General features: G+C 39.6%; 1 protein-coding gene and 1 long non-coding RNA gene across 14 annotated transcripts in view; one reads left to right on the forward strand and one right to left on the reverse strand.

Moving 5' to 3' along the window:
- Positions 1-23,205, forward strand: part of TRPM1 (transient receptor potential cation channel subfamily M member 1) — a 118,523-nt gene that overhangs the window by 36,142 nt on the left and 59,176 nt on the right. For 10 of the 12 annotated variants that reach the window (XM_085588642.1, XM_085588643.1, XM_085588644.1 and 7 more), the window contains one exon: positions 10,182-10,277. In XM_085588642.1, the coding sequence (XP_085444768.1) occupies positions 10,275-10,277 (3 nt within the window). In that variant the 5' untranslated portion in view covers positions 10,182-10,274. The other 2 variants (XM_085588656.1, XM_085588654.1) reach the window with 2 other exon arrangements.
- The window catches only part of LOC144246948 (uncharacterized), a 62,159-nt gene continuing 44,236 nt past the window's right edge, over positions 5,283-23,205 (reverse strand). For both annotated transcript variants that reach the window (XR_013340659.2, XR_014957584.1), the window contains one exon: positions 5,283-5,316. This is a non-coding gene — a long non-coding RNA (uncharacterized LOC144246948). The remainder of the gene's footprint in view (positions 5,317-23,205) is intronic.

Genomic DNA, 23,205 nt, shown 5'->3' on the forward strand with positions numbered 1-23,205 from the left:
TAGAACAAAACATGCTGATACACATAACAGTAGAAGAAACAGATGAGTGAAAAATGCTTGATGCAAAGACAAAGATTCCAAATTAACCAAATTTGTTTAACTGGTGTTATTTATGTTTCACTGTCATGATTTTCTGTTCAGCACTCCCTGATCTGAAGCAAAGGGATAGATCTCTGAACATTTGCAGTTCATCATACTTTACCATCCACACTGCAATCTCTTATGGTCACAGGTACTTTGAGATGAACACATAACAGAAAATCAAATTAGATCAGTAGAGTAGCTTTCTTCCTATCTGTATTGATTATGTGTGGCTGCTGAAATGGAGCTTGGCATGGACTTGGTCATCAGTTGGCCCTTGAGTGGCTGATGTGAGAAATTGCCCAGCCCTGATTTTCCTGGAATGAGAGCCTGGGAGTTTTGCAGGGACTCAGTGCACAGGAGCCAGGAAGTACTGATGAATATGGATGTAGCAACCCCAAGGAGAACTCAATGGCAGCAATAAAACCTCAGTCTTATGGTCTGCCTTTGTTTGTGAGGACTGACTCTTTTGCTGGCTATTCATGCAACCATGTGTGTCATTAATATAAACTACAGCTCAGACATTCTCTTTGCAGCCCTAGCTGCCCGTTTCAGGGGTGTCAGTGGGAATTTCTTCAAAGTACCTTTCCACTTGAAATTTCTTATTAATTTTGCTGCAGAAATCTTGCTTGTTTTCTGCTAGTAATACCAAGCTGAATGATACCAAAATCTGCCTTCACCCTTTCATCAGACCACACAAGTTTGGAAATTAAAAGTTCAAAAGTAAGTTGTAGGAAAACAGTTCTTCCAAGAATCCATCTTGCAAGGACAACTTGGATAAAATATGGGTTAAGCTAAGCAAGAGTAATGCATTATGAAGGAAAGTGTCTGCAAATTGAGTCAATGGTGGAATATAGTCATCAGGACTGATTACATATGTATTTGTTCAAAGCTGCAAATGCTTTCTTTCAGTCTTGTCTCCATTGAAGCCACTTGTCAGACTTGCTTTTAATTACTTGACATCACATCTAATTTAAAACCTCTTGCCTCAAGCTGAGGCCAAAATTTCATCTGAAAAATACCAAGTTGCCTTATCACCAGGTCTTTAGTGTTCATTGAGTTCTGTTTAATCTGTTTATTGCCTCCAAAAACAAATGTCAAAATTCTGATTCAAATGTGTGTATGCTGAGAATTAGTTGGCTGCAGTGAAACAATGTTACAACAGTTTTCTAATTTAACAGTAGGCCCAAACTTACAGATCCTGTAAAAGCCTAGCTCATATCAACTTCATTAAAGGTGGAATTCAGCCTACTGCTGAGGGCTGGCATAAAGCCAATCTATGCTTAACTCTCCCTAAGTCCTAAAATATGCACTGCTTTTGTTTCTGAACTATGGTTAAATTTTATGTGGCAAATTTAACATCTCTAAGGATTGGGCCCCAAAAGCTGTAGTAATTGCTATGGGGAAAAAATATGAAATGTTCTATTGCACAGTACAAAAGAATGCTTCTTGATGAATTAGAAATTGTTTTCATAGTCAAGAATTTTTCTTCATCTTCTGTTAAAATAGTGTTGGATTTCATTGTTTACAAATTTTGTCTCAAGACAGTACCTACTTATAAAATATTTAATGAAGCCTTCATTTCATTGTAATTGTGTTGTTCTGGAGCACATGAACATGAAATTTTTTGAGGACATGTGAGGAAAGCTACTTTGGGTGCACTAATAATCAGCTATATATTGACTGGATATACGTGTATGTGTTTGCAACTAAGTGGATGTGTTAATTTGAAATTTTGCACTTTGATGTGTTGAGACAGCTTGGTAAATTCAGCAGCAGTAGCAGAGTATGATGGTGACATGTGGAACTCTGCCATGCAGGCAGGGACATAGCTGTTCTAGTGCTTCTCTGGTGGTGACTGTCCAGGGGTTTGTACAGCCTGGTTTTGGTGGCACTTAGGCTGTGCCTTCAGTAAAACAGCGTCTGTCAGCTCAGCATCTGGGTTACCCAGCGTTCCCAGGTACAGCTGTCATCCGTGTTATCGGGGGACACTGAGCTGTGATTGTTTCCATGAGTAGAGAAATAAAGGAATGTGAGGAAACTGCCAAAACATGGTTTGTTTCTGTGTAATTCCCCCAGTTCCCCTCTTTGAGTCATATGTTGCTATTTTGATGAAAATTCAAACTAAAGACCCTGGAATACATTTTATTTTAGAGAGGTGAAGGAGCAAGGTCTGCAAAAAGCAGTGTGAGCAACCTGGACTTAGATGGCAGCATGGGTAGTTCCTAAAGATGTGAAGATATGTTTTCTAGAGAAGTGTGATGTATGCACCATAAAGGGGCTTCCTGTGGGGAAGAAAATGCCTCCAGCTCTACCTCAGTCCCTGGGCACAGCTGGGCAAATGCCATTACTCTGACTGGTTGGACAAGTTGTAGTTCAGTGGTGCTGGGCAGGAAACAAACCCCAACCCCAAAGGTCTGTGGCGGTGAGCTGTGATCGCAGTGCTCAGGGCTGATGGGGCAGGGGCAGCTGGGACAGTGCAGGTAGCAGTCACCAGCTGCTGTGCTCGTGGGCAGGGAAGTGGTTATGGTGCTCCTCCTCAGAGCTGTCAGCACTGGGCTTCCTGTTGTTGGCAGTCAGAATGGAGTGTTGCTCTGCCAGCCAAAGGAAGCTGTCCTGCTGCCTGCAAGGCATCTTTTTGGTGATGTACAGAATGTCTCTTCTGGAAGCTCTCTGTGCTGCTTTGCTCAGACAAAAAATTTACTGTCAAAATGTGAAGTGGTAGAGTTATCTAAGAGATTCATAAGTCAACAATATAGTTTAAAAACCTGTTTAAGGATTTTTTTTTCTTCCTTTCTGAAGGCACTTTAAAGTCAGTGTTGCAGCAATAGTTGTGCTAAACGTGCACATACCTGCAGTCTAGATTGTGTGTTCTGGCTAATAAACATTTTACACTCCTGAGTTTTTCCCACCTTAGTGAGTAAACATATAGTCTTAGCTGACTGCAAAAGGATTAGTTTACTTCAGTGGGCTTAATCTATGACATAGACTAATCTTGGAGTGATCCTATTACTGCAAGGTCAGCTGGGATAGCAGTGTTTGATTGTCTTGCTTTGCTCATTTGATTCCAGCATTTGTGGTTTGGAGCAGATTTTGTCTTTATTGGTAGCTCTGAGACTTTGCAGTCAGGAGAGAGATAGCTGACTTACATGATGCCAACTTTGTAAAGGTGAGGAGATTGTGAAGGAGAGAAAAGGGAGGTCCTTGTCTCATGGTGTATCCCTTCAGCAGTGTTACTTTTTGAAATTTAAGTTGCAGCAAAGGAAATCCACCATCATTTGTCAGATTTCTGAAGATCTGTGTGGCAGGAGTTGGTCATCTGGAAAGTATTGCTGTGATAAATGTTCCTAGCAGAAATGGAGAGCCTGCCACTGAAGGAACTGGTAAAGGTGGGAATTCTAAAATTGCCCATGGACCAACATCTGGCTAATGGGTCTGTCACAGGTAATTTCCCTGTGCCTGTCAGCATGACAGGCTGGTGGCTCTCAGGTCTGGGTGTTGCTGGTAGAAGATTGATCTATAGCTACCCAGAAGCTGTTTGTTTCCAGTGATTAACTTGGCACATCTCACATGAACTGCAGCTGAAGTCATGATCAACAGATAAGAGGGATGAGGTGCTGTGACAGCCTGTGAGTGAGAGGATGTGGTAGTGTCTTCCTCTGGCATAAGCACTACAGCGGCTCCTCTTGGCAACCCCAAGGAAATCAGTGAAAACTTCAAGGGGTTGCCCCTTTCTTCTACAGAGATTGGCAACAAAAAGTACAGCTGCTTTTTTATCTAATGCCTCACAGGCAAATGGGAGCAATGGATTTTTCTCCAAATTTGTGTTATCACATCTCCAGTTAATTAGGTTTTACTGTTTTAATGCACCTTTCTTAACAAATATGAGTTAGGAGAAGGTAAAGCACTACAGTCAGAAAACATCCAGCATAATGGCAAAAGTTGCTGGAATGTCACAGGACTCGGTGAGTTATGCAAGGACAATAGACAGGGACCAGCAATTCACTGACAGGTGCTAAGCTCTGTCAGACAAGGCTGCCTAGAACATGCTGATTCACTGCTTGCTGAGGTGTGCTAGAGTTGTTTCTGTCATGGGTAAATTTACCTGAAATAAAGAAACCTCTAAGTGGTAGAGTTATAATGCAGAGAAGGGGAATCATTGCCATGTGTATTTCTCCTCCCTTTTCTTTCTTCTGGTGATGAACTCTGAAACGAGATGTTAGGGTTTTGTAGCCATCCCTTTTAAACTCTTCTGTAAAAAGTTTCATTAGTGTTAGGAAAGTACTTAAAACATCTTGCAAAACTGTGAACCCATTGCCATAAAGAACTGTGGGCTTGTCAGTACAGCTGAGATACTATTTAAAAATGTAGGGATTTTTTGCTTGAGCACTTTGCAACCCCTAATCATACTTGTATCTGTCAAAGAACTCCAACTGATTTTACAAATATACTAGAATTCAGTGTCTTTGCATAGGTTTATATGATTGTTTCTTTTATTCAGGTGAAGAAACCAAGATTAGTTTCAGGATATGGGGTGACTTGCACATGATAAATGAGAAAATCAGGGACAGGAAGAGAGTATGTGATTCTCAGTCCATTACTTTACATTGAAACTTGTTCTATATCTTATCTTTGCAGTTATCTTGCAGCTAACTCATCCTTCAAACTGTCTTCTTCTGGCACCAAAATGTATTCATATGCACGTTTCTAGGTCTTCTCTAGGTTTCAGTTACCATTACTGCTAAGTGGTCCAAATTTATTTTGTGTATTTTATTTACTTTTTTTCATTTGAAAAGCATTTTTTAGAATCAGAACCAACATCATGGTGTACAATACCAGTTCATCAGAATTTAGGAAAGGTCACTGGCTGATTAGATTCTTTTTCATACAGAGAGGTTTTTAAACCTCTTCTGGACAATTCATTGTACGTAAAGATGAACATATTTGACCTTTCCCACATGCCAGTGTATAAATATTAGCCATGGTTGTATTTCTGGAGGGAGGATGGACAGTATTCCCATGAGAAATTCCTGGCATTCCCAAGGAAACGGGCACTGCAGAGCAGCACCAGGTGGCGCTGGTGGCAGCCGAAAGGCGGGCAGGGGGACGTGCCGGGTTTGGGGAGCGGGAGCACTTCCCAGCATCCCACCCCGTGCGGAGCATTTCCCCTGGATCCCACACAGTCGATGCAGGACTGGGTATTCTGTGCTTGGAGCGTCGCAGCCGAACCCAGTGCTATGAATTAGAGAATTGATACGTTACCAAAGCATCGCAGGGAAGTCTGTCCTTAGCTGTTTTCAGAATTGATAGCAATTCAGTTATTTCCTAGTAAGAACCAATTGCTTTTTCCACCTCAGGAATCGTGAAGAATAGTAGGAAGCCTTGTTCTATCATTTATTATGCTGAATATTAGCAGAACTTCCAGCACATCTGCTCTTCAGACATTCCTTGGTTACCCCAGCAGGGAGCAGGTTTTTCATCACTAGTTGCAGATACTGGCTTGTGGTGGGAAGTGGAAATAAGCAACTTCCAGAACTACAACCTCATTCTTTCAGTTCTCAGATCAGTGGAGTTTTGTGCGTTGGTATGCAGTGGGGCAGTTCAAGGCTTCCATGCTTACTTGTCATTAAATTACTAATTTTGCTTATGCTCCAGTTTTTCGGTTCTCTTTTTCTTCACTACCCTTTCAAGTTCGCTGTTACTAGTTAAGTAACAAACATTCTTTCCTGCAGCCTCTAGCTGCTCGTAGAAATGTTCTGGATTTATTTAACTAGCTTTGTTTGAGACATGGTAATGCATTGATACAAGTGGTTTATTGAATACTGAAACAGTGATTATACTCAAATCAAATGAAAACAAAACCTTATGTAATTCTTCTGAGATCCTGTTCTCATTGAAATCTATGTCAAAATCCCACTTGCTTTTAGTATTGTGAGGCTGAAGCTGATTTCTGCCTGTGTTTATGCAGTATATGTTAAAGCTACCCAGCCTGAATCTCATCTTCAGTGGTGGGCCACCATCAGGGACAGTGGTTCTACCTCTGAAATCAGTCTGGTTTGCATTTTGAGTTTAGGTTTATACCCTGCTCACACCCAGGAGGCCCCCAGCATCTTTCCAGTCTGTCCAGCCCAGCAAACTGTTGAGTGCTCCCCTCTAGCTGCACTTTGTGGTTCCAATCACAGAGATAGCATTCTGCTTTTATTACAGAGCAAAAGTAATTGTATGGATGTACAGACAGTTTCAGACTGTTTTAGACATAGGAAAAAAACATTCCAAACCATATTTAACAGAAAATATTTAAAGACATTTTATTTATTACATCTACTTGTTTGAATAGGAGCAGAGTGCTTGGAAAATAATGAAAATATAGGGAAAATGAAGAAAAAATCTTGACCTGATTATTCAGACAAACTGATCATAATGGTCATGTGGGGTGAATGTCAGTACTTTTCATCATTTGCCAATCTGGGCTAGGAGGTATTTCACTTCAGGACAAAGAAGTGCCTTGTCACATAGACAAGTCTGAGACCAGTGAGAAGTAATTTCTTAGGGCTGATGATGCACAGAAAATGGAAAAGATTCAGCAAAGCTGGTTTGTCAAATAATCACATGAAGTGCAGTGTAATCCTTTCTGTTGTCTAATTTATTTTATTACTATGACTATGGGGACTGGAAAGAGTTATGGTTTTCTCTCTGTCTAAAAGTAAAGTCACTTCTGAGTATGCTGTGTCTGAACATCATTGTAATTTATTTGTTGTCATTATCCTTAAAGTAGAAGTGAAATCATAGAATGTTTTTAGTGGCTTAGCTTTGTATCCAGAGTAACAATTTGCTTATTCTGTTTTAGTATACCTAAAACAGTTATGAAGTTCCGTCTCCATAAAATCTTTTCTTATTATTATATTCATAGTCCTATTTTTAGAATTCAGGTTTTACCTCCCCCATATTTCAGAGAACCAGAAGTCAACAAATCAATTTTCTTAGCTTGGAAGACCTATCCATTTACAGAAGGGCATGATTTGTCAGATTGTTCCCAAGTGATTCTAAATGTGCCACCAGCTCTTTCAGCTGGGTTGGAAAGTGAATATGATCCCATAGGGAAGGATTCCAATGTCCTGGTTTCAGCTCTGCCTCTCTGAGAGCAGCAGGAAGCTGTCACCAGCTCTCTAATTCCAGTAGGAGGAAATTTGCATGCAAAGTAAATTATTGTACATGGGGACATGGCATGTAATATACCATCGAGGCCAGAGTTTTCCAAAATACCATTAACCATGGGCTAGATCCTCATAAATACCAAATTGATTTAGGTAGTCTTCTGTGCTCTATAAGGGTCTTTGTCTGCTTCAGTTTTTGAAAAGTCACTTGGGGCAACAAGAACCTGAATTGAAGAAAAGTGGCAGCTTCCATTTGCTATTATAGGAGCTGTTGCTTTTTCAGCATTTTTCAGAATTAGGTCAGGAACTGTCTGAGCTTAAACAATCAAAATTAGTGAGTGTCTTATAAATATTGGAACCTATAACCAATTACACCATTCCTTATCTGTAAAATTATGCTGAAATTCTATTACTAATCTGTATAATATTCATAGGAAGAAAAAGAGAAAGCGAGCACAAGCAGAAAATTACATTGATGTGTGAAGTGTGGGTCTGTTATCCTTTCTCAGGAAGGTATTATTTAATATATGTGGTGCATATCCCCTGCTACCAGTATATGAGTAACTAATGGATGAGGAAATGTGCAGCCCAGACAAGCTGGGTGCTGTGACTCGTTTTCTTCTGGAAATCCACCCTGCCATCAGACTGTGGGTGAGGGGGAGGAAACCAGAACCCAACCAAAAGGAAAAAAGGTGTTCGTCACATCTGGATGTTCATGCTTTGTCCATCACACAGATCTTAGCCACTCCCTTATTTGTTAGAGAGAAGTGCTTCCTTTCTTCCTAAGGGTGCTGAAGTTCAGGAGTTTTATGTTCAAGTCACTTGAATGTTTAGATGGAAAGTGCTGCAGAAATAGCTACCAAGTTCTAGGCAGTGTAATCTAAGTATAATACACAGCCTGTTATGGGCAGGGACAGATAACATTTTGTGCTGTCCTCAGCTATCATTTTTTTTGTATTGCTATTTTTTTCCATCCCAGATAGTTTCAAACCACAGAAAGAAACCAAGTAACTCAGTTTTATTAATCAGAGATAATGTCCCTGCTAACAGTAGCCAGAGCTTCTTGTGATACTGTTTGAAAACACAGGAATGTCAAAAGTACAATGCTGGATAAATTTTCCTGTAAAAATGCTCTCCCAATACCATTTTCTGTGATATGAGGTCTTAATTTCCATTTCTAATGTAACACCTACTCACTGAGATGGAAGCTGATTGTGCTTTAAATTGCTGTGTGCTGCCTATACAAGCCTTTAATGTACTCAGGAAGGGGAAAAGAGCCACAGAGCTCCAAGAGAAGAGCTCACCATGGTGTTCTGGTGTCAAATGAAGCCCATCCAAGCACATTTTCTCAAGTGTTAGTACCAGTGATCATGCAACCACATGGAAAATGGTTAAACAGCTGGCAGCTAGCCCTGTGTATGTAAGAAGTTGTCAGCTGGCTCAGTCCGCTGTTCAGTGGGCTTCTGCCTGCTGTAAAACTGATCTTATGTCTCTGAGGATGCTATAATAAATCGGGATCCAAGGAAGACCCTCTATCACAAATTCAGACTCTAAAATTCTCTGTTTGTGCTTCAATTCAGCACATTGAAACAATGTGCTATTCAAATGTTCTAAACTGCTAAGATTATCAAGTTTTTTGTTTCTAATATTCAGTCTGAATATGATTTCCTGTGTAAAATGTGATAAAGAATGGGCCAATATAGAGTAACATATTTGATACCTGGAAGATGGGCTGTGTGCACCTGTAGGAAATTTGCAACTATACCAAGGGAACACAGCTAGAGGCTGTTTCTCCAACGAGCTGGAGGAATCAACTAACACAAACTTAATAAAAGTTTACTAAGGCAAATGCAAAGTCTCTGTGTTAGTAGGACCTGGAATCCCAGTGAACAGCAAATTGAAGGTCAGTCAGCAGAGTGCCCTTGCAGTGCTGAAGGCTGTGTTAGTGAGAGGGAAATGTTTGTTCCCTCTGATTGGCACTTAGGAGTTTGCATCTGGAGCACTGTCTTTATTTTGGGAGCCCCTCAGTACAGGATTTGCAAATATCTTTGTGGGGACCCTTGGGATGAGGGTGGTTGGAGAATGGAAGTCCCAGATCCAAAGATAGGCTGGACGAGCTTGTTCAGCCTGGGAAGAAGGGGACTAAGGAAGAATTAAGTTGCAGTCTTCTACTAAGTAAAGGGGTGTTACAGGAAAGATGGAGCCAGATTCTTGTCATAAGTGCAGAAGAAAGAACCAGTGCAGCAAGGGAAATTCCCCAGAGACATAATAAAAAAATCCTCTGGGTAGGGGAATGGTGAAATACTGCAACAGTTTACCCAGAGGACTGGAAACACTGTCCTTGATCACTTGATCCAACTTTCAGGTTGTCTCTCCTTTCAGACTAGGTGAGCCTCACAAGTTGCTCCAACTTATTATTTTTTTTATCTATGATTCTACAAATACAGGGAAACTGATGGTTGATCACCTGCAAGGCTAGGGTGACAGAGTGACATGGTGGGTTTCTACTCCCTTGGTAGGTGATTGATACAAGATTACTTGCATATGTTTTTTACTTACTAGCATGGGGTTTGTTGTTTATATGATTGGTGCAGATTATTTCTCATATGTGAGAGTGGCACCAGTTTACAGGCCCACTGGCAGAAACACAGGTTATTTGTTTATCTTTTCTGTCCACATCTCATTAACTGTTTTATTTTTTTTTTAAAACTTGCTATTTTCTTTGCAAGAGAAAGAGAGGAGGCAGGCAGTTGCTAAATAAGAAAGGCTCTAGAATGGAGAAACAGACTGCTGAAGTAAAAGTACACGAAGTGGCCCAGTCTTCTTCTGAGTTTAGGTGTAGAATTGATAATATGGAACCTCTTCCCTCTAGCTGTCAGCTGCCAGTCACTTGCTGAGTTTTTGTGTAAACTGTTAAATATTTAATCTGAATATGCTCTTGCCTAGGTTGCTGCAGCAGTGCTTTGAAGATATGTAGTTTACAGAAGAAGCCAACTCTTCACCCAGCAGTCCCCAGTGACCTCCAGAGTGCTCATTCTCATGGTAGGTAACCAGCACTGAGCAATTTTCTATCCGTGCTTTGCTTCAGGGAGGCAAAATAAAGAGTCAAGAACTGCTAAGTGTGTAATGGACCCTAGGCTGTTTTTTCAGTTAAATACAACTCTTGAAATTTTTATATTGTATCACAAATGTCAAAGGACACCAAAACAGCTTGTTTTTTTACAGAAAACATTCTTTTAAGACATCCCATTTTTTGAAAGTGCTTTAAGGCTTTTTTTTTTATAATTCATTGCCTATGAAAGAAACTTGTGTTTACTACTCATATTAAATGCAAAGAGAAGGAAGGCCTAATTCTACGTGTCTCTTATATGTAGGTCTTTACAGAGGTCTAAGCCTATCTTACCTCTTCCTGTCAGTGTAAATAAAGTTCATTGGATTATGGGGCTACTGCTTTCCATATTTAGTAGTAGTAGTTTGACTACTAGGCTAAGTGGAAACATTTCAGCTGACTTGGTAGACTGCAGATGAAAGCTTTAAATCTATTGCTTTTTGTTTTAAACCAACATCAAACATCTCTGATGTGTTGTCATGGAATAGAGCTCTATGAACAGCAAGAGCAGTGTTGGGGTTTTTTTCTAGGTGCTGAAACAGCTACAGTTGTCTCTAACCAAACTTTTCACTTTTTAAAAATACATTGTGGTAGGGCCTTTGGGACATGGATCTGTTCATGACTGCAGATGTTAAATTCCCATGGTGTATCAATAAGATGTACAACTACTTATGTCTTAGTATGTTACTTCTGTGCACTTTGAAAGGGGTGCATCCTGCTTTTCCCAGAACACAGGCTGTCAAGGACCTTGATGGACTCTTGCAGGTAGAGTGTTGCCTGCACTCTGCTTGCTCCTTATGGGGGTGTATGTGCTTATTTTTGTCATAGTCCAAGGCTGACCAATTTTATTTCATTACAAAATGTGGAGGATGATGGAGAAGTGTGTCATTTTATATCATTAATTGTTCCATTTCAGAACCAGTTTAAGGGTTTTTCACTTCCACACTGTGCCAAATACTCATTTGTTGTCCAGCAATATCCTGTGGTGAGAGATTATTGTGCTTTCCTCCCTCTGTGCTGATTTAGACCACGTGCTTACACAGATCTGATCCAGGCCACACAAACCATTGAATCAGCTCAACTGATGAAGCAGAAAACTCCAACATGAGACAGGAACCTTCATAATAACATTTATTTAAAAGGTTTCCTAATGTGAGACTACACTCCTAAAACCACAAGCTCTTTTGGAAAAATCTGTTCAACTTGTGCTTCTCAGTCACAGAGCTGTTGAAAGTGCCAGCATGGTGCGTGTCTCTGTTTCCCAATCTAGTGGAAATGGCCCATGAGGTGTTATATAAGCACAGTGGGGGCAAGAACATCAGCTTTGTTGCCTGATTTTTCAGCTGGGGTTAGTAGTCAGCAGCTTCTGTTGCACTAATTGCTTTCATCTGGCTCTTGAATGCAAACATCCCTTTGGTATTGATGACTTGTAAAAATCCAGTGGTCCTTAAAGTGCACCAAGAACAGTTACAGGGAGCTCAGACAACTTGGAATCACACATCCAAAGGGACTGAGTTAGTTGAGTTAATTACTGGCATTGTAGACTGTGTTTTAAAGAACAGATTTGTTTTCTAAATTTCTGCTTTTTGAAGATTGTGTCCCTATTTTTGTTCTTTGCTGACCAGAACAAAAAATTTGATGCATCTGTGTATCAGTCTCTTCCACATTGTTTTGTTTTAGCTTTCCAGCACAGTTTTTTGTGCCTTCTCTAACCAGGTGAAAGCAGGCACCTATGCCAACTTTACTGAGGCACAAAGGGATGAACCTAAAAATATATCATAAAGAGAAATGTATGACTAACTAAATCCTCTAACTTAGTGGTTCTGACTTAACCTCACAGTTACAAATCTGCCATCCCTGTGTGTTTTTCTGAAATGGATCTCTGTTTTCTCAGCACTCTCATCCATTTTATTTTTCTAAACCAGACTCTAACAACTTCCTGCTGATGTCTTCTGGAGCCAACTAGATGTTTCCTAGTCAATAATAACTTTGTTGTTCTTTTGAAGTACTTTGTCTCATCTTAATTTCTTGTTTACCCTCTCCTAACTACTTTTGTTCTCACTCTGCACATTTTAGGCAGAATAGTACAGAACAGATGCATTGAGATATTAATGAGAATTCATGAAGGTAATACACACCACACCTTATCTACCCTCATTCCCTAATTAGATACAATCCGACTGGTATTCTTATGGGTTGTTTGCTTTTAAAACCTTGTCACTCTCATCCCAGGGTATTGCCTGGTATAGGCACACTTGTCATCAGCAGTTATCCTTTAGGGTTCCACCAGGCCTCTAACCCATGGTCTGCTGAGGACCATCTGCTCTTTTCATGTGCCTTTCTACTGATACCAAAACAATTTCCATCTGACTGCCCTGTGCTTTGCACAAATAAAAACCTTTTGGGCTGCTGCTTCTAAAGTAGATTTACCTTCAATCACCATTTATTAAATCTCTGTCCATTAAAAACCATAGCTTGCAGAAGCTGTGTGCATTAAGCCTGATTATAGAGTCAGTAGAGAAGAGGGAGGGGGCCAGCAGTTGCTATCAGTGGATTGCCTTGTTTTTCTGCTTGGCTGGCTGCTGGTAGCACTTGTGACAGGGTCCATATCAGAACAGAAGTCTCATTATTTGGCTTTGATTTGGTTCTATGCATTTGACTTACTTTTTATTTAAGCCGTAATTTAATGATTGTTGGCTTCAGGAAAAAACCTGCTCAGACTACGTGACTGAAATCAGGGTTTTCTTTGATGCTGGGGTGCTAGATCCATTATGGAGGGGATTAAGAAAGGGAAGTTCACAGGTTCCTTACGGAGGATGAGCGGCTCCTTCAAACGCACTTCATTTAAAGGCTCAGCATCTGGATCTCAGAGGGTAAGTCTGCAATTACCCAAATAGTACAGCCAGAGGGAAACAGCTGGAGGCACTGTTTGGTCCTCTTATTTCTAACAGCTGGTACTGTTATAAATGAGAACTATTCCCTTGGTGCTTGTTTAAGTCTCAGAGGTATCAGTTGTGTTCATTGCACTGGTTTTAGCAATTAATCTTATTCCTGTTACAGGAGTTCTTTCACAAGTTCCTCTTTAAAGGATCTTTAGGTTAAATGTCAATGTACAGGGCTAGCCTGTAATTATTAATATATTCATATTATTCATATCCATATCAAAATCATTTTGATGACTATTGATACTTGGTGTTATCAATTTCAATGCAGTAAATGGGAAGACTGGTAGGATGTGTACAAGATTTTGATGTGATTCACTGAACTACAGGTGACAGAGTCTATGAGAAATACAGTCTGTGGTTAGAGTATTTGCTGTATAGGTTATGATTGAAAAACAAGGCAGGAGAAAGAAGACATGAGTAATGTATGAACTCACTATTATTAACATAAGCTTGCAAGTAGTAAATTAATAATAATAATTCATTTCCTAACTGTTTTCAAGCTATTAAGAGAATTTGTGTACATATTTTGTCCATAGATTAATAGATTCTATTTACAACAAATACAGACTTAACTTCAGTTCAGGATTACTTAGATTCCAGCTCAACTGGACTTTTTCAAACTGATTCCATGCAAATAATGAGAAATAGTTTTTGTCTACTGTTTGAACCCCTGCAGCCCTCTTACCTCTAATTTCTGCTGATTGTCATCACAGTGTTAGTCAGATTCTAATTAAATGGGTGAAAGGACGTTTGAAGGAATATAAACTGAGAGAAAAATGCCACACAGACAACTAAGTATGTATTAAAATGTTTCCTTCTCTAAGAAGATTCTTCTGTACTGTGCAGTATTGGTCATGGTCATCTGTGATTGCAAGAGAGAATGTGTCTGTGGTTGGGGGACTTCTTCAGCACAGACTGATGGTCATGGGCCATTACCAGGGGAAATCCAAACACTATCTCAGTATAAAGTAATTTAGAGATTTACAGTGATGGTTTTTATGTACTGACTGTGGAATCTAGCTCTTCTCCCTGCTAGAGATTGTCAGGCTGTATGTAATAGCTGTATTACGGGCCCAGTTACAGACAAGGAGTGCTAGATGGAAAAAAAAAGCTTCAGCTGTAATTTCCTTGGCACCAGCGCCAAGCCCAAACATTCGGGATCAAAGCAGAAGGTGTTTGTGGCGGGTTCACTTTTCCTCCTCTAATGGATGTAAGGCAAAGTGGCAAAATAAATGTCAGTTAATGCTTAGCAAGTGTTACTTTGGGTAATTTTGCCCATTGCTTGCACAGTTGCATCCTGGTGCCTCATGACAAACCAGGATGTCCCTCAAGAGTCTTGAGTTTCATGAATAACTGTGTATTGCTTGCTTTGTCCCCCAGGTGACTCCCAGCTTCATAGGCTGGTAGTATTAACTTTATTAATTGAACAATACAAAGAAATAATGATAAAGGAAATGGAAAAGTATTTCCATTTTAAAATGTCCCCAAGCCTGCTTTGATACTGCAACACATTTTGCTTCTTGAAAGGAATAAAGTCAGAGTAAAATACCCAGGCAAAAATTTTGTCCCACTATTCCCATGGGAAAGACTAGTCAAGTGAAGGTAGAAGGAACACAGTTCAGATTTTGGTTTTCTTGACCTCTTATTGTAAGAAAAGGTTGTCTTTCAAAAGCTGAAAATTCCTTTCATGGCTTGCTTATTTTAATCTTCCTAATTCTTTTGGTGCTTATTTTGCTTTAATGTTCATTTCAGAAGCAGAAACTTTACCTTTTGTGAAAAATGTTATTAGAGTTGAATAAAAAACGAGGTTTTATGCTTATTTAATAGGCTGTGAGTGTTACTTCTGCCAGAAATGATGTGGGTTGGCTCTCTGATGTCAGTAGCACACTGTTATCATGCAGTCAGGTGAAGTACTTATCTCTGGGGGTCAGGACATCTCCAGGCAGGAAACTGGGCACTGTGGTGCTTGAGAGTGTTTTGTATTGAATGTTAATTTTTGCTAATGATACAGCTGAAAACAGGAATTGAAACTGGTCTTGAACGTGTATAGGGGTGTAGTGCTTTGGGATATGTCTGGAAAACCTCTGCAGGAAATGCTTAAAGCCATGTGATTGAGGTTTATAATGAAAATTTCACCTGCTACTGTAATCTTTTTTCCCTTTTGCCACTCTCACTCTTGCTGTTTTTCTAAGGAATGTGTAACAGTGTGTGGTCCTGGCCCGTGATTTTAACTTCTAGTTTTTACTGCAGTGGGGCTGGATACCAAGGCTATGAAAAATGTATACTGCTTAGCTCTTTACTCTGCTTAGCTTTCCTGTGTAGTCCCCTAATTTTGACAACAGTGCTGTAGAGGAAGATAGAATTTTATTTCCTGAGCACTTTTACAAAGCCAGCTGTAGCTACTTACTGTACAATTAAATGTATAATTGTCTGCCTCAACAGGGAATTCTCTAAATGACATGTGAAACCCATGATGTTTAAGGAAGGAGTGTCCTTGTGTATCTGTGTTTTGATTTTTGTCTTGTAAACATCTCAGTTTATTAGCAAAAGAAGCAGCTTATCTGTGTGCCCATCACTGCTCTGTCTTTCCCACTAATGGGTATTACTTCAAATTACTTGTCTAGTACTAAACAATACTTTCATCTCTGCTTGCTATCTCCATTGACTTGATCTAAATGTCTTTAAGATATACCTGCTATGACTCATTTTCTATTCCTCTGAAGAGAAAGCCTTTTTATTTAAACAGCTTTACTCTGCATTTATTTCTCGTTGCCTATAATTCTTCTATGCTTGTAAATTCTCTGTGATTATCTGTATAAGGGTATATTCAGTACAAGCCTTCCAGATGCTCAGATTTAAGCTTTTATAGAGCCACTAATGTATTTTATCACTGTCTCCTTCCTGGCTATCAAATGTGGTACAAGAAATTACAGTGATGCCTAACAAAAAATTTAAATAATATTTTATCTAAATGCAATAGAAAATGTAAAAAAAAATCTCAACAGCAATACTATAGAAATTATAATAGATGTTTGTAATATCTTTAAGGTAATGCAGCATTACCCAGTGGTTTATTGGAAAAACTTCCATGGATTAAAAAAGAGAAAATATTATAATTCAGACTAAGGCAAATAACTTGTGTTATATTTTGTAAATGACTAGACAAACCAGTGATGAATACATTCACTTAGAGAGAATGTCGCTTCTTGGCAGAAAACCAGTTTTGTCTTCCCTTTAAGTCACTGTTTTGATCTATCTTACCATTTGAAAATGAAGCTTGAAAATTGGTATAAAGTCCCTTGAAGTGAGTTGCAGTTGTTAATATCAAATTGTATGTTTCGTGTGCTTTCTTACCATAAAATTAAACTTCAAATAGGAAGAAAAATACTAACAGGATGAATTCACTTTCTGCTCCTAAACTATTAGTGAAACAGCTGTTATTTTTTCAAGTTGCCTATCTTCTATCTTTTGATGCTTTGGGTTTAGCATGGTATACTTGGACGCTTTATGCAACTAGTTAATATTGCAGTTATGGTTAAACAGACCCTGTGGTAACAGCGAAATAATTTTCTACTCATTCTTTTGAGAATTTCAATTTTTTCCCCCCAAATTTCTGCTGTGATTAAGACGTGCCAATATTTCAGTCAATGGCTCAAGATATAAAAATGCTGTATTTTTTACATTTTGGGGAGTCAGTTGAGTGATGATTATGTCAGTGTTAATGTTCAAAAAAACAACAGGGCAATATTTAAACTGTTATCACAGGTAGACTTTCATGGCCATAAGGGGAAACAGAAGCAGACTCATGTCTGAAGAACAGGTCAGCAGGTTATCAGTTGCCTCTTTTCAAGTGAACAAAGTAGTTAGCAACCTGTGCAAGGTCCCATGGTGAGACACAGCAACACAGGACAGAAGGAAATGTCAGATTAGAGTAATTTGTATCAGAGTAGCTGTTTTCTTAAGAGAAACTGAAATATGTTATAGTTGGATGTATAACTTTGTCCAGTTTTGACAAATCTTTTCTACAGAGAGCTTTCTGCAGGCTCTGTCACTTCCCTGCCCTTCTGGATCAACACCAGGGGCTTTAGTGTTGATTGGATACTGCAGTGTCCTTCACAGCCTGGACAAGAGCATTGTGAAAAACATCTATAATAGAGGATGTGTTACACAGCACCAGCTGATCTGAATAGGAACTGGAAATAAATCCTTCAATGCCCTAAGTAGGCTGTACAATTGGCCAAGTGAGTTATAAGGCTTTTGTTTTATTGTGGCACACCCTCCAAAGGAAGAATATCAGTATGGGAGAGGATGAGTCCAGTTTGAGATGTAGAACCAAAAAGTTCTCCTTGGCACATCCATGGCCTTTTTCTTGACATCCTGTTTCTTCTCAAGACAGACACAGCAAGGTATGGCTCTTAGGAATCTCTCTGTTGTCAGGAATTGTTCCTAAGGACTCAAGTCTCTATTCTGCAGGAATGACTCATCCAGCATAGTCAGGCACGCAGCATTGCAGTAAACCCTCTCCCTACAAGTCAGTGCATTGCAGACATCCAACAGAAGCAGCTGGTGTGTGCATTCAGTGAGTAATATCTGATCTGGAGCACCAAGGAAAGGTTACCACAAAGGCATGGAAGCTTGCTGCTCAAGATAGGACAGAAGCATGGAATCAGTGGCAAGACCTCTTGCACTCTTGCTGTTAAAACCTCTTGTAACTCTGTCCAAGGTGCTGCGTACATATAACTGCTATGTCATGGTGGCTTTCAGCAAGGTGAATGTCAGGAGTTTTGTGGGAGCTTTTTTAGTTAAAGCCTAAATGTTTGGCAAATTTTTAAAACTGATGGTAGCTGTTACTTACAAGGAGCACCTCATAGAACATCTGTATGTCTGGGCAAATACTGCATAACCCCCAGAGTTTACAGCCAGTGCAGCTTGCCCCCCAGCTGGATATGTACATGACATGATTTCTGTACAGGACTCATGGCATGGACTGTGTCAGAGTCACCTTGTGAGTTATAGGATAATGTTTTTTACTTTTCTTCAATATGCTGCTGTTCTGTTTAGCAGATTATATTCACTTCTGGTAACTGTGGGACTTGCATGCATTTTTCTTTTGCAACTGTGCTCTGCTGCTGGTTCCCCAATATGAATTCCACTTAGTCTCACACAAAAAAATCTGCCATAGTTGCTTGGTTCATGCTGCCCCTCTTGCTGGTTCTTGCTTAAATCATCTGTTCAGTGGCAGACTCAAACAAGCCTAATGCAGCTCTGAATAGAGAAAGAGCAGAAAGCCTTGAGCAGCTTTTACTTTAAGTGTAGTTTTGTTGAAGGAATCTGTCAAGGGTGGATACTTGCTACAAACTGAAACAAATGCTCATGAATATTGAAAATCTGCCTGACTGTCAAACACGGAGAACAACAAATTCGTGCTAGAGTGCTTCTGAGGTGGATCATTTTACAGTAGCAGGAGATGCAGAATGTAAGAGGTCTAGAAAACACAAGTGTGGATAAACAAAGGAAAGAACAATTTTTATGGGAAGTTCATGTCTCTTGTAGCAATAATAGGTTAGTTGATCTTGCAGTGAGGAATGTGGATTGGGGTACTTACTGCTTTCCAGTCCTAAGTTTGAAGAATCAGCCACTGCCTTAGAGAACAAAAACTTTCTGGTGCTTTTTCATTTCAGATTCTGCATTACTAGAATCACTTCTACAAGTGATTGAGATTCGACTTCAGAGTAAAGCAAGACTCAGAAAGCATTGAAAAGGAGACATTTCATGGGCAATGTGGTGGATTATATCAGCAGATTTGTTGCTACTTTGTTCACTATTTTGTTGCTACTTGGTGAAATTGGGCAACTCTCTTTTCCTTTGTTTTTTTTTTTTTTTTTAATGTGTCTTGTCCACAGAAGTAGTTTTCTGTTGTATGTGGGTCCCAATCTCTAGTGCAACTTCTATGATCTACATTAATGGAAAAGTTAGAAAAGCTATAGCTGGTTAAAACTGATTAATGTTCCTCTGATCATATACCCCCCTGCTTCAAGCCTCTTTCTAAATAAAAAGTAAGCCATAAGATAACCTGCTTAAGGGCTTACATGTGAGCCCCAGTTTTACTCCTTAGTATGTATGTTATTTTTTGTGTTGTCAGTACTTTTTTTTGCCCCTGTTAGCAGGCAAATTATTGCTATTGAGCAGCAGAAGTGTCAATGCAGAGTTAGCACTTAATCCAGTTTAGAGATGGGAGAAGTCCTGTAGGCAGGCATTAGCAGGGTGGAATCAGAAAGCCAGCTGGTCTTGGAAAGTGTCGTGAAGCTGAGAGGAAATCACAAAATCTGAATGTACTTGTTGTGAGAAGTGGAAAACGCCTGGAAACCAATGTTGCATGACCAACAGCTGGTTCATCAGCAGATGAAGAGGAGGGTGCAGAGGATTAAAGACAGGTAGCAGGGGCTGTGAAAGGCAGCTGTATGTGCCAGATTGCCCAGGCTGGGACCAGCAGCTGAAGCACATCAGCTTGCCAGGCAGAACATGGGCAGTGAGAAAAGGGAACCTCTGCAGGACCTGACCAAATCTGGGGAGGATGACAGGGCAGTGGTTGCTGAGCAGATACTGAGAGAATTGCAGGGAAGAGTGGCCGAGCAGTGACTCAGTCCAACCCAGACTAAAGAGCTGCTTCCTCACCATTTAGGCTGTGCTAGAAAACCACCACACATTCAGTCTAGAATCTAATGTCAAATGAGTAAAAAACCAGAGATACTCTGATGATCAATTGTGACACAATTACAGAAGAGTCTCCTTTAAGAAAATTAGGAGACTGCAGGTACAGAGAATATTGAATTTTTTTTTCCTTCTGTAACTATGACAACTGATTTCCTTAGTGCAGCTGGTAGTATCTTATCCAAAACACAAGAAATTGATTGGGAGCTTATTTTTCTTGCTAATCTCATAATCTTTAATGGATAATGCTGGCCTTTTCTGCCAGTAATTTTACTTTTTTTGGAGGAGTGTGATGCTTTTTGTGATTTTAATAGCATTCTGTCAACATGATCAAATAGGAATTTCTCTGGAGTGTGCAAATGCAGTCACCTATGAAGTGTATTCAATAATTAAAGCAATTGCTCTTCCAACAACCTGGCTCACCTGACAGGGGTTTATGCTTCGTTAGAGAATTCTATGCTCACAGTGTTGATTCTGTTTTGTTAAAAATCTGTTAAAATTCTGTATGTTCCTCATTAAGGCTTTATCAGCTAGATTATGTTAGAAGTTTTAAACTGGATTAATTCCCAGGTACTGAAGATAAAAAATTGCCTGGCCTTGACCTTTCCATAAGAGAAGATTCAGTATCACTGTGAGAATATCCTGGTTCTATTGGTGTAAATAGAAGCTATAATAGCAATTTTTTTTGCAGCCACAACAAAAATTAACTAATCAATTACAGTGACAGTGTCTCCTCTGAGAATAAATGGCTTTGATTTTGAGGATGAATTTGAATAAAATTTCACCATGTCATCATTAGCACCTGCTTGCTTAAACTCTTCATGAAGATGTGCTGTAAAGCAGTATCAGCTTGTATGATATCCTTTTGGAAATGACATGAAAAGGCAGCCTTGTTTTATAAAGATTAATCTCTAATAATAGCATGCAGTAAAAGATGTAACAGCTGGTATGGATTAATATTCCTTAATATCTACTTTCATGTGATTAATAGCTGCCTAAGCCCCTGTCAGTGGAAAGTGAGCAGTGGTTGCTAAGCTTTACTAAATGTACTGTTTGTAATTTTTTAACAGAATAGACATTTAAATGTTTTCCAAGTTTTATTTCCGGTGGTTTAAGTTGACTTTAATTTCCCTCCTCCCCGATTTTCCTGTTCCAGGTCATGTATTAAAAATTTGCTTTCACAAGAAAAGGGAGCAATGCGTTGTTCAGGGGTTGATCCTCTGTTGTTTCTGATGCAAAGTACCCAAGACTATTCCTAATACAGTCATTAGTACAATCACCCTAATACAATACAATCATTCACTTCTATGTTGGTTTATTTCTTAATGTATTTTACAGAGATTGACAGGTGAAGAGGAATGCATTTGGTTTTAGGCTTGATGTTCACAATAAGTACTAAATATCTTTGTCCAGTTCTACATTATTGGTGGTGATTTTTATGTTTTATCTTTGCAAATATACAATCTTTTTAAGTTTGGAACTGAAGAATAAAGGATAAATTCCAAAGCTTTTTAAAAGATTTATTCAGCATGTGATTAACTGGATCAGTGCTCAGGGCCTGGGGTTTGCTGCTTTGAAGTTGCATCTTAATCACTTAATAATTTACCTATGTTTTATTGAAGTGAGACCCCTAAATATTTTCAATTATAGACATGCATTTGCTCATGACACTGAAGATTATAAATCCAGGTGGGAATCAGGTGTACTTCTCATGAGCTGACAAGTTATTTTCCATTTAACATCTGTTGAATTCAGAGGTCAGGTGTGAGGCTGTTCTGGGTCACCTCAGAAATCTGTGCTGCCCAGAGCTAGAAGAGCACTCTTGAGGGAGTGCTGCAGAACAGGGAAAGATGTAGTTCTTCTCCCTCAGAGTTTGCTCCTAGATGGAGATACTTCAGGTAGGGACTGTGTGGACCAGAGGTAATATTGATGGTATGTAGGTGAAATGATGTTGTTGCCTTTTAGTCAGCACAGAATCCTTCATCAAGATGTTCTACAGTTTAGCTGCAAATTCTACAGAATTGTGCAGACCAGCTTGAGCTCACTAGTTTTGGAATTAGTCTTTTATCTTTTATGATTTTTTTAACCTGACACTTAGTATCCCAAGTTGAGAATATTTTGATTTTGCTGTTGAATTTTGTACATGCTTTTGTATTTAGTTCTAATTTCACTTCACAATTCTGTTGAGCCGTGCTTACACAATCCTGATTTTTCTCATTCCCAGAAGCAGATCAGACATTTTTTGTTTGTATTTGTCAGGCTTAGGTTTAAACAGACCAGTTGAAAGGTGAAAAGTCAGTGTGTTTTCCTAAATCACTAGCTCTAAGCATTGAAACACTGACATGAGATGACCTGACATGCCTTCACCAAACACAAGTAACTGTGGCTATTGTCCTGAGAATAGTTAATTTATCAGAGAAATGCCTCCACCTTCGCAGGAGGATCTTGACATCAAAGTAACATTAATTTTGTTGTATTTTAAAGCTAGTTCTGCTGGTAAATAGTGCTGCATGTAGATTTCTGGTAAACCAGAAAGCTGGGAGAAAGAGGGTCCTTGTAGGACCCAAGGGCAGGCAGGCTCAGTACCACACTGATCTCATCTGAAAGGATCTTTGGTTTTGGTTTCCCCCCTAAGCACACAGCCACAAGGATGCCCCCCATGGCCCAGAATGCCTGATCTCTGCTGCTCAGCCTCTTCTCTCTGCTGTTCTTGCCTCAGTTTCCTGCTGAGGGGAGGGAGCTGCTGGGGCAGGCTGGCAGTGGAGGTTAGCCCTGGCTGTGAGGATCCTGATCCCTTCAGGCCTCTGCAGGTGCAGCCCCCTCCCGAGAGCCCTCCCCAGGAGCAGGAGTTCTGTGGAACGCTGAGCCTGTGTTCCAGCAGCTCAGGATCACTGGTGCATTTGTGTATTTCATTCAGGAAATAGCAGAAGGAAATAACTGCCTTGTTGGACATGGCTGGCCCAGCACATTTGTCATTAGTGCCCACTCCAGTCTGTGGCTTAGTTGATTTTAATCATTACTTTCCTCTCCCATAGTAAATCCTATGGTATTAATGTTTTGCTGTTGTTAAAGCTTTAGTAGTTGGAATAAATAAACCCACTAATGCAATGTCTGATCTTTCTGACATTCACCTGTGTCACTTAGTAGGATTTCTAAATGTATTTTCATTTGAATTACAGATGTTCTGAAGTAATGTTTTTTAAGC

This window comes from Lonchura striata, chromosome 10 (genome assembly GCF_050655825.1).
Source record: "Lonchura striata isolate lonStrDom1 chromosome 10, ASM5065582v1, whole genome shotgun sequence".
NCBI lineage: Eukaryota > Metazoa > Chordata > Aves > Passeriformes > Estrildidae > Lonchura > Lonchura striata.